The 19,934-nt window shown below is 39.5% G+C and overlaps 1 protein-coding gene across 2 annotated transcripts in view; it reads left to right on the top strand.

Annotated features, from left to right (window-relative positions):
* The first annotated feature begins 5,684 nt into the window (after positions 1–5,684).
* Positions 5,685–19,934, top strand: part of DCDC2 (doublecortin domain containing 2) — a 52,501-nt gene continuing 38,251 nt past the window's right edge. Inside the window, exons 1-2 of one of the 2 annotated variants that reach the window (XM_056485459.1) lie at positions 5,685–6,144; positions 10,383–10,434. In XM_056485459.1, coding sequence (XP_056341434.1) covers positions 5,852–6,144; positions 10,383–10,434 — 345 coding nt within the window. In that variant the 5' untranslated portion in view covers positions 5,685–5,851. The remainder of the gene's footprint in view (positions 6,145–10,382; positions 10,435–19,934) is intronic. The other variant, XM_056485458.1, reaches the window with a different exon arrangement.

Genomic DNA, 19,934 nt, shown 5'->3' with positions numbered 1-19,934 from the left:
AGCGGGCGGTGACACAGGGCGGGGAGGAGCCGGGCGGTGACACAGGGCGGGGAGGAGCCCGGCTCGGTGACACAGGGCGGGGAGGAGCCCGGCTCGGTGACGGGAAGCCCCGGCGCAGCCTGGGAGGAGCGCGGCCACAGCGGCGCCGTGACGGGGCAGGCCCGTCCCCTTGCCTTGCCCGCCCGCTTCTTATTTCTAAACCCGCTGAGATAACTCTGAGGCGCCCTGGAAGTTCGTAGCCATTGTTTTGTATATGCACAGAGCCGTGATCCTTCGCACCACTTTCTCACCCAGGCTGTGTGCAATCCCACTGAAATTAACTGGATTTTGTACATGATCATTTGTGAGAATGGGGAAAAACAAACAAACACCCAAGAACCCCATAAAGCTCACCTGTGCTGAGGTAGGTCCGTAATGAGAATCCAATTAAATTGATAGCTCCTCCCAAAGACATAAGTGTTCTTAAAATCCCAGCTCCAGCAGCTGGGATTATATATAATAACTACATATATTATATATATATATATATATATATAAGCACACCTTCCTGTGGCTGGGATTTTCCCTGCCGCATTCAGCCACTTCCGATGATCTTCTAAAATAAGTTGATTTTTTGTTGTCCTTTTTTTTTTCCCCAAGTGAAGTACGATTTTGTCCCCAGCAAACGTCTTGGAATTAAATTTCCTTGCCCTACTTCTGTACCTAAGGTAGAGACAACCTGTGTGGTTGAGATGTAAAAGTTTCATTAGTAGCGTATCAGCTTCCACTGTTATGTGTTCTTTTGAAACTGCAGCTTTCAAAAGGACAATGCAGGCAGCAGGGTTATCCTTCCTTTGGCTGGTCCTGCTAAAGAGTGGAAATCGGTCTGGAGGCACAGCCTGCATCCAAACCCTGCAGCAGGACGTGTTATCAGGATGTACTTAGAGTACTCATTAATCCTTAGCAGGGAAGTAAAAAAGGAAGTGATTAATGAAATGATCCGTGCAGCATGGCTGCTCCAAGAGAAAGGCACAAATCTAAACACCGGTCTGAGTTTTGAAAACAGGACAAAAGAAACTTTTCCAACACCAATTTGATATGAATAAGCAGACGCTTCTTTATTTTTGTGCTGGGGACACACAGGATTACTCCTCCAAGCGTGTTCCACTTAGTAAGCAAAATCCATCCATTTTATATACTTTTTCTGCCAAGCTATCATTATGTAAGTTGTTTTATGTACTATGCATAATATGTCCGCTCTTTAATTTAACCTTTACAATAATTGGCTTTGCTTGTTATATAATTTCATTCCTACTCCCACCCTAAGACAATCATTGATCATCTCTACTGATTGGAATCCTTGACATTCAAATCAAGATGGGAAGGGTAGGGGGTTTCCCAGCAGCAAAACTGCTGTCCATGACAGTCTCCATAATTTCCTGAACAAAACATAAGAAATCCAGTAACTTCTTGATGAACTTTCTCTGGTTGCATATTTTAAACACAGCACTTATACTTGACCATTTTCTACTTGTAACCATAACTAACTCTTTTATATTATTAAATCAATTGTTTTATCAGAATATTTATAGCACTGTCATTTTCTTTCCTGTACCAGATGACCTGTGCATTTGTATGTCTGTGTGTACATACATGCATACATGACCAGACATAGATGAGCCTTTGTTCCAAGTGGATTGACATGCACGGAATCAGAAGGATGGTTTACGCACACTTGACATTAAGGTGAATTTCCTCACATGGAAGTAATTCAATGAAAAAGTTCCTCAGTAGTTATGTGTAGACTGAAACCATCAGAGGTTTTCCATTTCAGGGTAACCACACCTGTCTGCAAATGTTGTCCCTATTCATACTTGATAAAAAGCCGAAATCTACTCTAAAGGAGTATTTTAGCTCTTGTTTTGGTTAACCTCAGCAGGTGGCAGTATGTGTGACACAAATTTAACCTCTTGGATGTCAAAGATACTTAATATTTGGAAATACCAGACAGCACAGAAAATACCTCAGGAAGGCAGTAAACCAGTGTACACATTAATGGCAGCTTATGTTGGCTCTGCATGTTGGAATGCAAAAACTAGGGAAGCATCTAAAGTGTAGCAATGGGAAACAAAAGACCCCCTTTACACATCTGAAGGAGATCTCGTTATTGTAAAAATCACTCCCCTTTTATATCTGCCAGAAATTATAACTTAATGAATGTGCAATAAGTCTTACACAGCTGACATTTCACACTCTTCAGTAAAAAGGGAAAAGCTGCTGGGTTGATCTATTTGTTTTCCTCTGGCTGCTAAGACAACAGAAGTGTTGGAAATAAGATGATGTAACTTCACACTGACTCTGTACTGATACAAAGTCTGCTATGTAGGATCCAACAGGCCAAAGTATGGGTAAGCATTGTCACTGTATCTCATTTCAGCTGCATTATCAGCCACCACTGCAACTGTCTGGAAGGGCAGACAATAACCAAGTGTCACCTCTGTCTTCAGAAGGTGTGCACTGGCAGCCAGGGACAGGTGGTAAAGCACACACACAATGTCTGATTTTACACTGCTGCTGGCAAAAGATAACTGGAGATCTAGAACTGGCATCTATTTATTGTAGCTCTAAATACCAACGAGCTGCTTGTTGATTCCACTGTAGGCACATGTCAGGTGTCCATCCTGTAGTGCCAACCTGTGGGAGCTCATCTGCTGTTTGTTGAAGAGGCTCACTGACAAGGACTGGCATGATGGCTGTTCTTCATTCAGCCAAAAAGAAAGGATAGCTCCAGCATGGGCTTGCTCAGTTATGAAACTGCCATCCAAACCAGAAGCTATTTATGAGGTTGAATGGCACGAGCAACTAGTTCCACTGCCAGCTGAATGTCAGCACACTTTGGGGGACTGCTCTGATTGCAAAGGAACAAAAACACCAAGGAAAAACACACAGAAAGAGAAGGAAACCATACATATCATCAGAGGGGGCCTTATAAATCTCTGCTGAAGAAAAGCTCAGAGAACTTTCTGGTGAAATTATGGTAAAAAGGCATCTTGGTCTACAGACAATTCTCAGTGTATAACCTGTACATTTGATCAATCTTTTTTTATATACAAATATGTGCCTGTACCTATGACCTGCTTCTTCTTATGAAAGAAATGAGCAATTTGATTCACATTGAGAAAAAAAATAAAAACCAGAACAACCAACAACAAAAAAGCCAGATTAACAAAAACCCCACAGTTGCTACCAGACAGTACATGTTCAGTGGATGATGAGTGAAGCTACACAAGAACAGAGAGATAGAAAAGACTCCATAGAAAACTTACCAAGAAAACCCAGTCATGTTCACAGTAATTGCTCTTAGATTAATGAATCAGAAATACCATATTGATAATCTCAGGTCCCTTGATCAAAGGTAGCTACAGTAACACACTGAGAAATCTTTGCTTAAAAAGGATGTCTTCACTTTCAATACTCTATACCAAAACCACATTGAAGGTATCTTTCAACCTTTTCCTTATTTAAGGTAAGCCACTGGAATTTGTTTTTGCATGGAGAACCATTTCCTTTTGTGCCTCTAAGGGTTTGCTAAAGCCTTTTCCCTATGTAATCCTTCAGCATCTTGGCTGTCTCAAGATTACTGCTGGACAGGACCTGCATGATCAAAAGCTGTAACTTAAACTGTGATTGCCTAAGGTATTTTTTAAAGCAAAAATACTTGATCATGGTATTCTAAGGTATTCGATTTGGCAATTGAACAAGTAGATGAATTTGCTATAACATGGATTTTAAAACTTACAACTGCATCGGTATTTTACTTCTAGTGTGTGCATGTGAGCTGAACCACTTGGTATTTATGTGCTTTAAACTGCCAGTGCAGACAGTCTGGCTACTCCAGACTTACAGCTGGGAATAAAGTAGCTGCTGTTGCTTAGTCTGATTTTCTGATAAGCTGCACAGAGTTATTAAGTGTGGTTCTCAGCACTGTGTGCAATAGAATAAGCTGAATTTCATTCTGTGTTTAGAAACTATCATTTCCTTTCTGTCCATTTTGTTGGTTATTTCTTCAGAAATAGGACATTTCTGTCTTCATGACTTCATGTTTTGCTGTCACTGAGCATATCTAGCAAGGCCCTGGAACAAGCTGCAAAATCTTTCCTGGTTCTGAAATGGCAGAGACCTCACTGCATTCTGGTGCAGAAAAATGACCTGGTTTGATGCTACACTATGAGCCATGGCTCTGCTCTCATCACATCCCCCAGCATTATGTGTGTGTTATGCTCCTTGTGTGACCTCAGGGGATCCTGACACACGACCTGGCAGACGTCATGTCATGCACCAACCTCATGTAAGATGAGAGGTCTGATGTTGCTCCATCATAAAGAGATTATGTGTCTCTTCATTCCTCTTAATCATGTCAGTGGGCTCAGCAGCTTGTCTCCTTGCTGTTGAGAACGTGATAGGAGATTGCTTACAAAATGAAACAATAGTGGGAATAAAAGGTCAGACCTTGGAAAAGCTAGGAGGAGAAAATTCTTATGGTTCAAGGCACTGCTATTATGGACTGAAATGTCTAACCTTTCCTTAACTTTGAGTCAGTAGTTGTACCTAGGTGAGATGGAAAACAAGTATTTTTGTCCACCATTTTTAGGCTGCTTTAAGGCTTGCAGTGCTCTGGTACCATTTAAGAGATATTTTATTGCAATTCATAAAGTGATTGTAACTAGCATGGCCAGAGGTAAAGACCAATAGTATTTTGAAGTATCAAAAGTGTCAAAATGGATGTACCAATAAAATATTCAGTGTCTTACTGCTATGTCAAATATGTTGTGTGACTACAAATTTGATCCAAGATCACTAAACGTGGTAGAATCTGGTATAAAATAGCTGATAGTTGACATATCACTACTTGAATGCAGAGCAGGGTGGGGGTCATCAACATTTTTGGTTTTTACTCAAAAGCATATTATCTTTAATAACAAAAAACTCCTTTCAGGTTTCAATAGTTCAGTGTTAAACAGCATTAATTCGAGGATAGTAAATGCTTGGTTCTCCCCGTTATTAGATAGAAAGAGACCAGCAGCAAGTGGGGAACTTTAGCTGTTAACCAATAACAGTAGCATGTTTGACTGCCCTCACCCTGAAATTGCTCTTTTTGTAATGGTTAACTGCTCTGTTGTAACTCACAGCAGGGGGGTAATTTTTGCCATCAAAGGAGGTAAGATAAAAGGAAAGAAAATTCCTTCCATCCCGCGTGTTAAGACCCATTACTGTACACTACACAAATTCAGGTAGGAAGGTCTAGCGCATTTTTAGACTTGCGACTATCGGCGGCGAAAATAGGTTGTTAAAGGAACTTTATTTGAAGGCACTTGTGTTTCCCATTCTCTCAGGTTTTCCGGCTCCTCGTCCGCAGGGTGTGGCGGAGCGCGGTGGGAGCGCTGCGCCCCTCGGCGTTTCCCCGCTGCCCTCCCTTCCCAGGAGGAGGCAGAGCGGGGATTTCCCTCTCTCCCTCGCCGGGATCCCGCTCCCTCTGCCTGGGCAGGCCGGGCACACGCGGGGCAGTTTCCCGAGGAAAGCAAGGTTTCCCGCCGGCACAGCCGCAGGATAAAGGCCGCGGGTGCCCGGCAGCCCGTGTCCCCGCGGGCCGGCCCGAGTGTCGGCCGCGCCTCCCGCCCGCTCCCGCCCGCCCGGGGCAGCGCGCTGTTGCCGGGGCGGAGCCGCCGTGCCAGGCCCCGGCGAGCCGCGCTCGCTCCCCGGGAGGTGTGCCCTTGTGCCCGGCGTGGGCGGCGTCAGGGCCGGAGGGGATCCCGGCTGGAGCCTGTCCCCAGCCAGCAGGTGCGGGCGGCTCTGGCGGCGCGGAGCCTGCGGCATGGCGAGCCCTGGCACCAAGGCGTCCTGGCTCTCGCAGCCGGCCGTGAAGAGCGTGCTGGTGTATCGCAACGGGGACCCTTTCTTCCCGGGGCGCCGCATCGTCATCCACGAGAAGAAGGTGTCCAACTTTGATGTGTTCCTGAAGGAGGTGACGGGCGGGGTGCAGGCGCCCTTTGGAGCCGTGAGGAACATCTATACCCCCCGGGGTGGGCACCGTGTCCGGCAGCTGGAGGAGCTGCAGAGTGGGGAGCAGTATGTGGCTGGTGGCCCGGAGGCCTTCAAGAAACTCAAGTGAGTGGCCGATATGTTAGATTTATCCAGAAATGAATATCAGCGTTTGGGGTTTGGCGCTGTGGCAGTGCTTCAGACGACCCCTCATCCTGTCCCTTTTATTAGTCATTGAGGAAAGAGAACTTAGAAACTGTGATCCACGGCAAAAGGAAAAGAGCTTTAGAGGTGAGCCCCACAACCCTGTGAGTCACATAGGGGCAGCTCCTTGTCATGACAGTAGAAAAGAAGGAATAGCCCTTCAGCCCGATGGACATGCAGGAGTGGCATGTTGCAGTGATGCCTGTGCTTAGCTGAAGGGCCGGTATCAGTATGTGTGCTCAGGGATCACGGGGTGAAAGCAGTAAAAGGTGGAGTGTTGACATCCTGCCACAAGGTTGATGAGCCCGAGAATTCAATTCTCAATACTTCCTTTCCTGTTTATTTTTTAAATTTCTAAAGTATTCTACCCAACTGTCTGCATCTCCGTCACATCTGTTCATTTGGGGTACATAGATAGCCTTTTAATGTCCCTCCTGTTATTTAAAAGATGACCATTTACATTCTTTTTCCTATCTGGACACCAAGAATTAAGCTACCAGTTTGTCTGGTTTCTACTGAGTCACTGGGAGAGTAATGTGAAAGAGGTCTGGGATTTTACGTGTGTTTCCAGAGTGGCTCTGCATGTGATCAGTAACTGTTCTAAATTCTGTCAGTGAATTTCATTGTCTCAATTGACTATTTTATCTTTTGCTCTATGGGCATTTTTTCCTACAGTTGAATTTAGAGAAATAAATCTCAAAATTAACAATCCATTTCTAGAGATGTTTGAGAATTTATATCTACTACCTTTACAGTGCCTTCCTTATCTTGGTTCTGTAGAGTTGAGGACACTATATTTTTCAGGAGAGCTCATTAGTGGTTCATTATGCTTCAGGACAAAACTGTGTAATGAACAGGATCTCTATCCTCACCATTACTATTTCTGTCACTAGCTGCTTCTAAAGATTTATCGAAGCTTCTTGCACTTCACTAGGAAAGCCAGAAAGACAGATGTATGACAAGCTAAATATAAGCCCTTTTCCAACAGTACTTACTCTTCTCCATGTCAAATGTGGTGCTCAGCACTAAGAGAGATCTACCATTTCTTTTTGGTGTGAAATCCTGTGATTCTGTGGACAGCTTAAAGTTATCAGCACATCGTGTTGCTCCTCTCTAAATGTGTTTTGTGTTGATAGCTTACAAGTAAATGTTTGGCATCAGCACACACTGTTTTGAGAATTGGGCACTCTGGATTTATATTGCATGGGGAAAAGCATTTCTTTTTGTCAGTTCATGCTTTATGGTCAGAGTTTTATGGTGAGACTTTTCCAGACTTCTATGGTTGCAACATCTAGCAAGGTACCTAGTTATTTAAGGCCAGCAAAAAGAATGGTTTAAGCTAACATAAGGGACTGGGTAAAACCAGGCTGTTTTATATATCCCTTGATAATATGTCCTAATCCTGTGCTGTAGAGAGGATAAATGGAATAACTTGAGATCCCTTCAATTTCTGCATTCAGAATTGGAGTTGTTCACTTATTAGTATTTGTTTATATAGTGCTGGAAATGTTGGCAGTGCTTTTTTGAGCATTAAAGACAAGCTGATATGCTTAATGTTGAAGTTCTTAACTGGGTTGTAGACAGAATGGTAATTAGGGAGACACCTTAGCAGAAAAATTAAAGGAGAGGAAGGGTTAATTGGAAGGGAGTGAAGGAATTAAAGAAGAGTGTGTATGTTTGTGTAATGTGTCATAGATAAACTGTTATGGTGTGACAGATCAGAGCATCTGCCTTAAAGGATCTAAATCTGGTCTGATGGCAGCAAGAAGTTTGATTTTTTTTTATTTATTATTATTTTTTTTATTTATTTGCTCCCCTTCCCCCATTGATTCTTACTGGACATATTAATTGCTATAATAGATTATGTGGGGCTGAATTTTGAAATGGAGGTTAGTGGCACTGATGTGTGGGAGCTGTGGGAGTGTAATGAAGAAAGTATCCAAGGAGTAGTAGAAGTTGAAAATGTCACTGTTCAGCTTCAAGCAGTGGATTTGTTCCTCCTCAGATGCTTTACACTGAGAAGTGAATCTTTTCCTTTCCTGTTCACAGTGAATTCAAGACTAAACTGTGCTCACCTTTAGCACATGAACCAAACCCTGACACTTAACATTTTGAGATTGATAGTTCTGAGGGGATATATTCTAAGTAAACTGCTGAATAATTTTTTAAATAAAATTAAACAATCAGCATTTAGAAATTCTGATGTTAGGAAAAAATACATAGAAATTTTCTTTAATGGGTGAATTTTTAGTCAATGTTAGTAATTTTTGTAACATACAACAAGTTTTATCATTTATTTATAGAGGAGTGCTAAGTTAACACACCCTGTTTTGTATATGTCTATATGTGGTAAGGTGTGTTGGTATATTGTAGTTGTTGCAGTGGTGAGTGAGAATGTACATGTAGGCTGCACCTCTGTGGAGTTCTTCCCCAGCTCTCAGCTTCCTGAAAGAAGACTGTCTATGCTGGAGCTAGTTTTGATTTTTAGCTTTTTTTCAGCATTCTACTCCTCCATCCTCCTTCCTTTTCCCATTTACTTGTATCTGTGCTCATTCATCACTTGATTGTCCTCTCTCCAGCTGTGTCTTTCTAAACAATGCTATAGTTTCATCAGTGGCTTGGCTAACCATGGGTTGGAAGCATTTCTGCTTTCTTTGTAAGTGAGAATAGTTTTGTAAAATTTTTGGTCTGGTTTCTTTGAGTGCCATCATCCAAAAAGAGAAAGCCTTTACTCCTATTCAGAACTTTTCAGATTTGCAGGTCCTTGAAATGTGATGACTGAATGCCCAAACTTCTGCACAGTAAATTTAAGCCTTTGACTTATGTATTTGCTTTTCTTTTTACGCCACTTTTCTTAGTTCTTGGTGAAGTAATTCACAGGAAAACAAGAATCACAGTGCTTAGAAAACAAGAACCAAAGTCAGCAGGTGTTGTTACAGGCTGTTGGAACCATTTTGCCTGAGGCTCTTTTCAATCTTGCAGGCTGTAAGAGTTCTTGAATTTGGTCTGAAGAGAACTCGTTCCTTTTTATACTGAGAACTTGGTAGAGTTGTTATTATTCATTTTTAAACAGGAGGCTTTCAAAAATATTATCCTAGGTTGCTACTCTTATTGTTTTCAAAGCATTGGCATGCACTTTCAACCATGGCCTGGCAGCTTTGCTGTGTCTTACTCTCCCTTCACAATGAAGCCTTGAAATCCCTGTGACCATTCTGTGGTACCTTGATAAATGATTGCCATTTCTTCAAAGAAAGAATTAAGCTTTTTCTTTCTCTCCTTTTTTTTTTTTTTTTTCCTCTTTACTGCTTTTGTACCTTCATTCAAGTCCCATGAATTCTTAACTTTGGCCAAGTAGGGACGTTTCTTCTGGCAAATGAATCTGATCCCAGTCATTAACTACAGAGTGTGACATTGCTGAAGGGCTGCAGATATATTGCAAGATCTTAGGTCTTTTGGTGAGCCTGTGCTGATGCTTGGCTTTAGGTATACCTGACTTCTCAAATAAGGTATTCTAGTCTGAAACGCCTGGTAAAGCACCTTCCCACTGGAAGTGAGATCAGGCAGCATCACAAGGATAGCATAATATTGTCTAAATAGATGCATTTTTTTGGCTTGTCCCCGGTTGAGGCTTGTGTTTTATCCATAAAATATTTATGAAGCTACAGTTGGTTCATCCAGCTACCAGAAATGAGTGTTCAGATGTGTCCATGTTCTATTGAAACCCAGGTGGCATAGATACTTTTGAACTTTAGCTGATGCCCCGAGTTAAACTCAGGTGTGCAGGAAAACTTTAAATCTCTCAGAGACTTTCTGTGAGACACTAAGAGGCAGGATGATGACTTCAAAAACTCTGGTAAGGTGATACTGTTCTGAGAGTTATTGATCTCACAGCTGAATATGAGCTTTATTCTGACAAGGGGATTATTGATGGTCTGCAGTGACTTGAAGGTAGGTGGTTGTTTCTCCCCTGACTTTTATATTAGCCCAGAGGGCTAGCCTGAAGATTTATAGTCAGAGTTAATATTAATAACTACTTACTTTTTCTATTATTTTAAAGCATAACAAATTTTAAAACCTTCATGTATGAAAAAAGTGTAGAGTATTTATATTGTGTGAGTTAGATGCACCTGTAAATAATCAAACCTGTTTTCTTTCCACAGCTATTTGGACATTGGAGAGACAAAGAAAAAACCTGCTGAAGTCAATAATGAGGTAGGATGGCTGAAATATTGAAGGAGTAAGCCTGCAGTTTATGTTAGTGACAAGCCTGCATTTATGCTAGATTTTTTAAATACACATTTATTTTATTTAATTTTATAATAATACAATTATCTACCATTCCGCACCTATTTCTTCATCAATCAGTACTCTGGTTGCTCTGAGCATGATATATTGGCTGTCTTCTGCTCAGCTTTCTAAATTGCCATATCCAGTTAAACACTCAGTAAGAAAAAAAATCTCTTTTTGTCTTTATTGAATCTGATCATAAACCTAAGGGAGATTTGTGCTTGCAGAAAAAAATGGTAGGAATGAGAATTTCGGAGTTTTGGACCAGCAAGTTTTCTTCAAAACTTGGTATTTCCTCTGAAGAAGGGACATTTTTGCTTGAAAAATGCCAGTGTAAACTTCTAACTAGTTCTAGTCCATAATTTGCCAAGCTCAGTCATTTCTCTTCAACGGTGCTTACGCTGTAGTCGGAGGAGATAACCGCAGGCTTCAAAAAGCATCATATGTGGATTTGTGTGAGATGCATGGCTCTGCATTATTTTTACTGTTTTATTGTGTATGGAGGTAGCTGTGACTCCCAACAAACATTTGAATTCCAGCTTCTGTCTCACAGGAAGCATCAGCTCACTTGTTTTTCAGTTTCTTTTTCCTTGGTCACGTTTTCAGCAATTCAATGGTTTGTATGGCAGGTGTCTTCAGACAGTAGGACACCTTGTACTAGAAAATTCTCAAAATCACCCTAATGACCTTTACTTGATACTCAGATACTTCTTATTCAGAGGCTGGGAAATAGAACAATTTTGTAATTAAGCAAAACCTGTCACCTGTATTTTTTTGAATGGGCTTACTGAACAGGAACATCAAATTCAAGTTGAAGATTTGATATGCTGCTATAACTACCCTGTGTATTTACACTTAGTTTGATAGTTATCCATACAACAACAGCATTGCTTTTTAAAAGCTGGTGTTAAGGCTCATTATTTTGCTGCAAATCCTCAGAAGATTTTTGATATAACAGAAAGTCTGTGCAGCTGGAGAAATAGTTGTAGAAGTTATGAGGTTTTTTTTACTTACAGTTGCATATTTGATAAAAGAGGCTTTTATTATTTTGTCTGGAATCAGTGCTTGTATATTATCTTAACACTCTCAGCCATGTCTTGGGACTTTGAAGTAACCCAGTAGAAACCCTCCATTATCTCAGCTTTCTTCTTCTTTTTTGACTTATGTTTGCAATTTCCCTGCCTCCCTATGGAGAGCTTTAATCCCTGTGTTGAATTTAACTTTAACATGATTGATTTATTTGGGGAGAGGAGTCATAAAAATGAGACGAAGCATATTGATAGTCTACAGATTTTTATCTGGGCTTATGAATAACACAATTATCTTCATGCTCTAATAATTTAATCCTGGCCATGAACTTTCAGGGGACTAGTAACATAAGTTTTAGAGCCTACATTAATTTTTTGTTAAAATAATGAGGCAGCAAATCCTGGTTTTACCTTTTTTTTCAGGTGCTCACTTAGAAATCAAAACCCTAGATTTGTTGTAGGACCAAGAGAGGCAGCAATATTCCTTTCATGCAAGGTATCAATTCTGGGTACAAGGGTATAAATTCTGATTGTATCAAGCACGTGTAATTTGGCACTTTCTCCACTGAAACAATTACAAATATCTATTTCTGATTCTGGTTAGTGTTCAGAGAGTCAAAAGGAAGAAAACTTTATGCAGCAGCTGTACACTTTGTATGCAGCTGTATGTTTTCTTTTGTGTTAGTTTAACTGCTAAATGCTTGACATCTGCTTTTGGGAGCACTTTATTATTGTTCTTCTAAGGCAACATCTCAATTACTTTAAATTTGCAAATAACTAGAAAATGTGTGTCAAACTGGAATTAAGCAAGAAAAAATTGATGTTCAAGATATGGTATAAATCTGTCAGGGCCATCATGCTGTAATAATACATCTCAAAAGATTTCATCCTGACCCAAGCTAAAGCTTTGTTACAAACTCTTTCTCAGGTATGTTTCCATCCATTACTTCTTTTGGCAACTGAGCTTCTTGTTTTGTTTGTACCAAAGCTGATGTGCAAGTCCAAATACACTTTAAATTATGTGCTTGAGGAATCTAACAATTAATCTCTTGAGAAAATACAGACCAACAGAGTTGCCAGTTGTTTATTATAAGCTTAATTGTCTTTAAAAGGTACTGAATGTTATTTACCAATTATAATGTGCAAAGTATGGACATTCATATTTCTCTAGGCACTGTCTGATCTAGATGGTCTCTCCCTCTGCACTCAAAAAGATGAATTTTATTTGCCGTTGGGGCTGGGCAAGCTGAAGAAGAGTCAACTGAGCATTTGTATTTGCAAATCCTGCAGGCAGCTATTTATTTTAAACTCTCTTTGCTTCATAAAAGTATGTTCAGCTGGAACTTCCTTTCTTTGTTGACTTCTTATGAGTAACTACTCTTTGAACATACTGTAGTAAATGAACTTTGCCGTGTGATATTGTAACAGCAAAGAATTACAGGTACCCAAGAAAAGCAGAAGTATTTAGATATTGAAGAACCAGTCTCTTGCAACTGAGAGAAAAAAGGAAGGTTACACTCTTAATGAAACAGCATCTGTTATCAGAAGGCCATAGTAGGCCTGCAGTAAGCTACTCTACTGTTGATACATTTTCCCTTGGTTGATCTTCTTACGTAGTAAGAACACTGAGTTTTTTTTGTCTGCACTTCACTTTTTCTCTTAGACTTCTAGGACAAGGTGATTGTGTGGGCAGCTCTGACACAACTATTTCACATTTTCCCAGTGATAAATCACTTTTTCACTGTTTTGCATAAACTTATTACTCTATTTATTTGCATAAACTTTTATTATTCTAGAACTCCTTTTAGATCACAACTTCTTGTTTTATCATTTGATTTAGGTGTGGTCAATTTGTAGGAGTATTTGTTGAATGGAATAATCAATATTTTACAAATGATTCTTCAGAGAATTCAGTAAAGATTCCTCAAAGCTTTCCTACATGTGTATGACCTGCATATTTGTATCTGCGTGCACCTCCAGAACATCTCTCCCTAGTGAAAACACTTACTAATCACAATCATTTAAGTGAGCATTTGAAAAATTTTAAAATTTAAAACTTCTTTTTCTGATCTTGTGCCTATCAGTTCTCACATTGGCCACATGCTGGATGACACAGACATGGTCTAGGACATGGAGTAAAGCACTTTTTCTTGCTAGGCAGCTTCACAGAACACGTTAGTGTCTGTGATGAAGTATGACTGCAGAGTGAAAATGTGACTGGAAAAATGTTTTCTGGCTGTGGTCTCCAGGTACAGCCCATCACTTAGCAACTGCTAGGGGGAGGGTCTTGTGTTCCAGACATAGTTGATTAGCAAATCTCAGTGCAGGTCAGTTGGCCACTGTGTTCTTGGTGAGGTCCTGGGCAGGAAAGGTTTCCTGTTGTCCACTGCTGACAGAAGAGGTGAACACCGTGACAGGGGAGTGTGAGGTAGAAAATACAATGTTTGAGACTTCGTAGGTCTGAACTTAGTACTAAAATTTTCCCCAAAAGCATCTAAGATGATGCTATAAAAAGTATTTTGATGACTGGCAAATCCTGTTTTTCCCTCTGTTCTTCCATATTTCAATATTAAATTATTCTAGGATCATGGCAATTGTTTTTCTTCATCCTTTGTTGCTTGACAAAGTCGCCGCTCATCTCTCAGCAGTAGTATGATTTGGCTTACCTGTAAAAATTACATTTTGGAAGTTTATAATGTTGTCTTGGTTTCACAAATTATTTTGGTATATTCATGCTGGATATACCTTGTATCTAACTTGACATGAATAATTCTTTTTCAAGTACCTGCTCATGAAAAATCACAGTAGTTATAATTATTTTTTTATTTCAAAACTACTGTTTATCATGTTTGACAACATACACGTTTAATCATGAGGAAAATCTTGTCATTTTTCAATTATCAGGCTCTTGATTCACTTTAACTAACTGTCAGTTAGAGATGGTTCATGCATATTTTCTCTGTACAGAAGACAGTTTTGTAAAAGGGGCTGAACAGATACTAGAAATTATCCCAGGCTATGCAAATTACAGCCTTTTGATGTCAAAACAATGTAACTACATAAGATATTATTTCCAACTTCTTTCCTAGGTATTAGAAAAACCACAAACATTACTTGTGCTACCCAAAATTGCTAAACACAAAATACAATATGGCTGGTAACAGATTGTGTATAAAGGTCCACTTCATATTCTTTTGCCAGAATGCATAACTAAACCCTCTTGCTACTCCATATCTGATGCATTTGATTTTTTTCTACTGCTAGTGTCACAGACTGGGCAAGAATTTTCTCATTTTCTCATGCTAAATTGATTAGTAATTCTGCTGTAAGTATATTTTAAGGCATAAGACTGTTAAAATGCAAAGTTTAAAATAATGTGATGTATGTCTCTAATCTCTGAAGCAACGTCTTCAGTAGTTAAATTTGATATTCCATTGTTTGGTATTTAGTATCCAGGTAACATAATTAGCACAACAAGACATACAAAACAAACACTCTTCCTGAGTGTTCAGAGCCTAATACCAGGAGGAATCAGAGAAGAACTGCCCAGATACCCACTTAGAAGATAAGCTGTCCCCTTTTTTTCCCTATTTGAACTCCGGATGCATAAAATTTCTCTTTATATACTTCTGTATTACCTGAACTGTGCAGTTTCAAGTATTTTGATTAGTGGTTTGCTTACAAATGAATTAAGTGAATTTTTGAGCAGCAGAAAGACGTTGGTTCATGCTGCTGGAGAATTCTGTAGTCTGTTTTGAGTTTGATCTGAAACTTGAAAATTGTTCTCTTCCTTGATTAACACCTGCCTTGCTCAGTAGGGTAACTGGTCTTCCTGGCCTGTGAGGAGGCTGGGAGTAAGTGAAGAGGTGCCAGTACTGAAGCTTTTAATGAGGCATGTTTAGTCTCATTGATGATTTGTTGCTGTATGTTAAGTTGACTTACTTGGAACAGAAACAGCTTTTGCCTTTGCTTGAAAAGGGTGAAGTAAAAGAAGATTTTTTTGTTCTTCATCTTTTGACTGCTCCTAACCTCAGGTCCTTCTGATGAGCTGCAAAGGCCAGAGACTTCCTTTTTGTATAATTAGCCTGAGGAATTTGAGGAAAATACACAAAATGTGAGAGGCATGGCCTGTCAGAATCGGGATCGTCATTATCATGTCAGTGTCAGAAATTAATATCAGGATCTATTTTGAATAAACTCTGTGTTACTGATGCAATCATTGTGTGTGTTGTCAGCAGTGTGGGTACAGCATCATGCAACTCAGAGAAGGAATGGGATCTATACTTGGGATCCAGAGGCAACACAGACATGATCTATTTTGGAGCATTGCACGGGCTAAGTTTGTGGGCAGCTAAAACTGTGTCATTGTCTGACTTTCCCCAGCTGAAGATTCAGCTACTAGTCCAAAAATTAACATCCAGACTGAAAAATTTTTCTTTCCAGGGTGTAATTAGCTAAGGTGAGATTTACTCACTAATGTACCATTTCACTTACCATGGCTGAAAAGGAGGGTGATTTACCTTGCAGGTGAACAGGTTGCTTTAAATTCTCTGAGAATTTTGCTGGAGCTTTGCAGTCTAGAAGGCTCCCTTAATCACTACATGACTGTCTGCTGTGGAATAGCTCATTTCCAGCTCATCCATGTTTTATGTGGGCTGAGAAGTTTGTGTGCACCTGTGATCTTGTGGCCTATTGCTCAGTTAATAGCAGTTTGAGTGTTGATTTAAATTCACACCAGTAGACAAGCTCATAGTCTCTGGGTCAGGGGTGTTTTGTACTATCCAGACTACCATCTAGTAGTGCAAAATAGCCAGGGAAATGTGGATTATGCAGGTTAGTTACTGCATAGGATAACCAAAATAGTTTTGTACTAGGCAAACGCCTCAGTGAGTTTGACTCTGAAACTTTAGTCAATGTGTAAAAAATGTCCATTAGAAAAAATGTCATATTTCTTTGAAATAGATAGCATGTTTCCTGTGCTGTAATAGCTTTAGAAAACTTATTGTTCTAGTTTGGTTTTGATCACTGAACCTTGAACATTCCTTTCTTTCACATCACAGGGTATATCAATGGGATTTTGGTTCTTTTGACCCCAGTTCTACCCCAGGGAAATGTAAATATTTGTTCTCAATTTACCTGGGCACATTGATTAACAAACAGGCCACTGTAACAAATTGGCAAGGCCATGGCTCATTGCATGAGCTGATAAATTTGGAATGTGACATTGTGTGGAAATATTTAAAGCTTTGAAAGGTTAGTTATAAAGTGATGTGAGTAATGAGTGAGATGTTCATAGCCTGCAGGACTACACTGGTACCAATAAGAAAGGCCAGCTCTTAAACCTGTACAGATCCAAGCAGCACAGAGCATCTGGTCCAGACACATTTTTTGACTCTTGCTTTGCTGCTGTCCAGTGTGGCTTTGTAAATACATGTTATCCTCTAAATCATGCAGCTGTTTAATTGCCCTCTTTGATGGGGGGGACACTTCTGGAAAGGAAAGGAAATAAAACAGTTAGTGTGAATTTCTTAGCTATGAGTAGCTGGTGTATTGTATTCATGGCAGCACTGTTAAAGTGCTGCCAGACCTCTGTATTTAGCATATGTCTCATTATTTAATGGACACTGAAAGGAAAAGGAAAGCTACGAATGGCACATTTCTATTTAAACCTGTTCTCAGGTGCATAAAAGTTACCTTTTTAGAAACTGAATATGTAGACTGGCATGTTCAGAGGCCAGTTAAAATACTACTTCATGAACTGCATACTTTTCTTTTTACAAGGATTGATTCCATGAAGTGTCTTGTGCCTCTTGCAAGTCCCAAGAAGCCAAGAGGAGGTTGGGTAGCTTTCAGAGTTTGTTCCACCTTCCAGTTCATATTTTTATAAGTGTTGAGAAATATAGTGCAGTATTCAAGAAGCAAAAACTCTGTTGATGAGGATCAGCAAAGAGGTTCACACCAACCAAAACAAATAATTAGGATACATCTCCATGTTAGAAATTGTTTATATGTTTTACTGGTTAGCATGTGTTTGAAGAAAGCAGTGAAAACCATTATTTTTTATCTGTGTACTTCAAACCAATGTGTGCCTTGCTCAGAGTCCTTACATGAATAGCCATTGTCAGTGATGATTTCCATTTAATGCTATATGTGTGACATTCTCTTCTTCAAGAAGTGAATATAACACTTTTTTGAGTTGGAAAGATTGCATAAGCAAGCCCATCCATGGTGTTCTAAAAAGGAGTAGCATTTTTTTAGCTATTTAACAAGTTTGACTCTGCATCTTTTGTCAATGTGTATAAAAATTGCTATAAAAAAATAAAGTTATGTTTTTTTGAAACAATTGTTTCCTGTGCTGGAATAGCTTTAGAAAGCTTACTGTTCTAATTTATTTTCATGTAGTCAGCTGAACATAAATGTAACAGAATTTTATAATGAAAATTATATTAAAGTGTATATATATTTATGCATACACTCACATTATATTCATGTGGGCATGCACAGATTAATTCAAAATGGTTTTCTTACAAAAATATGACAGTCTGCCTGGGGTAATGGTTTGGCTGCTGGTCATTTAGCTTTGTTTTTTGTTTTTTTTCCAACAGTCAACACTTGAAGATGTAAGTACCTAAAGTAAATTGAGCAATGTGTTGTATGTGTTTGTTAAGTGTTATGTTCGTGTTTTTAAAATTTTGTAAATATTTAGAATATAGTTATGTTTAGCATATATTGTAAGTGAAAAATCCATAGGATGTTGTTTAGAACAAACAGCTGTGAGGGCATGGCTTCTATTACCTTGCTTCAGTTGGATGCTGATGTGCTGTTGTTTGTATTTACAAAGGGCTGTCAGGAGACACTCAGAGCTAATCACAAGTTCAACTCCAGTCTGTTATGACTGAAGATGAATTGTGGACCCCAAGAGACTCTGTAAAATGTGTACTGAGATTCAAGTGTTTACAGAGTCATCAAATACCACAGAGTGATTCCCATTCCCAGAACCTAACCTGTGCTGGTTTAGCTGTTTTGTTTTTCCTAAACTTTGCAAGGTGCTTTGCAAATTCATTCCACAGATGGTAACTCATCTCTGAAGTAAGTAAAATCCATACTGCTGTAAGAGGCTCTGTGTGAAATAATTTTTTTTTTTTTAAAGAATTGAAAAATGAAAATTATGGTGTTTTCGGGTGTCTGTGATCCCATGGTGTATTTCCAACTGTGCACAGCTCTTGTTGCCTTGCAAGTTCTCATTGGATTGATTGCTTCCAGCTTACATGAAGTTTTCTCTGAGTTTCTCCTTTCTCCCCTGGACATTTTGTGTTGCTGCGTGTGTTGCCGTGTAATACCTCAGATAAGTATCTCATCACAGATTATGAATTGTTGGCAACATTTGTCAGTAGGAAATGGAAGCTGCCCTTAAACGGGTCTTTTCAAACAAACTGAAAATGTACAAAATTTAAAGATAAAATCATAATGGGGTCAGACCACTGATTAATGTAGATCTGCTTGCAGTGCTGACGTAAATGGTGAAGCGCTGATTTACATCATCAGAGAATGTGGCTGCAAAATGAAAAGAAAATAAAGGGGTTAGGGGGGAAGTGGTGCTAGTCTCTTAATGTCAGCACAAACTTTCACCCAAGACCACTTTGTTGTTAATATGTAACTGCAGTGCTGGAGGGGTCAGGCTATTCCAGACACTGCAACACTGTGGTGCCTCCTACAAACATAATAGGAGCAAAGCTATGGATTCTTTAATTAACTCCTGGACCAAGTCTTCCACTGGGATGGTTTAGTGGAACTCCATATACTTCAAAGGAACTAAATGGATTTACTGTGGCTGAGCACTTCATCTTTTATTAATGTATACTTCTGTATTTTGAAGTTAGGTACATTGCTTTTCATGACCACAAATAGATTAACATTGATCAGAGAGAAGTTATTCTAAACTCTATGAACAGAACTGTCAGATGAAGAAGAAGAAAGGTGTATAGTATGAAAGTGGTGGGTGTTTTCTTACATTTTTTTTCTGTTTTTAATCACAGTGTAGTGTGATCTTTATGGAACTTGCCTTCAGAGCATACTTCCTTGTACCAATTTTTGTAGTTTCACTTTATCAAGTATGTTATTGCACTAACATATTCTCTTAATTTTTTTAATACAGAAAGGAAATTGATTTAAACAGGCTTAGATAAACAAGGCGAGTTTATATTTTGCTGCAGTTTAGGCCATGCTTAGGTAGAGCAGACAAATATTTGGTCTTGGCCCAAGCTGGTCCCATGTTATAATCCCCTGCAGTTTGCTTGTTTAATAACAAGCCTAAACTTGTAAGGTGCAGAAGGCTGCTAGGAATATTAATGATCCTCAGAGGGCAATCCAAAAGACAAACTTCCAGACTGATGCCTC

This window comes from Oenanthe melanoleuca, chromosome 2 (assembly GCF_029582105.1).
Source record: "Oenanthe melanoleuca isolate GR-GAL-2019-014 chromosome 2, OMel1.0, whole genome shotgun sequence".
Lineage (NCBI taxonomy): Eukaryota > Metazoa > Chordata > Aves > Passeriformes > Muscicapidae > Oenanthe > Oenanthe melanoleuca.
The sequence above is the reverse complement of the archived record's forward strand: the minus strand, read 5'-3'. Positions and strand labels throughout refer to the sequence as shown.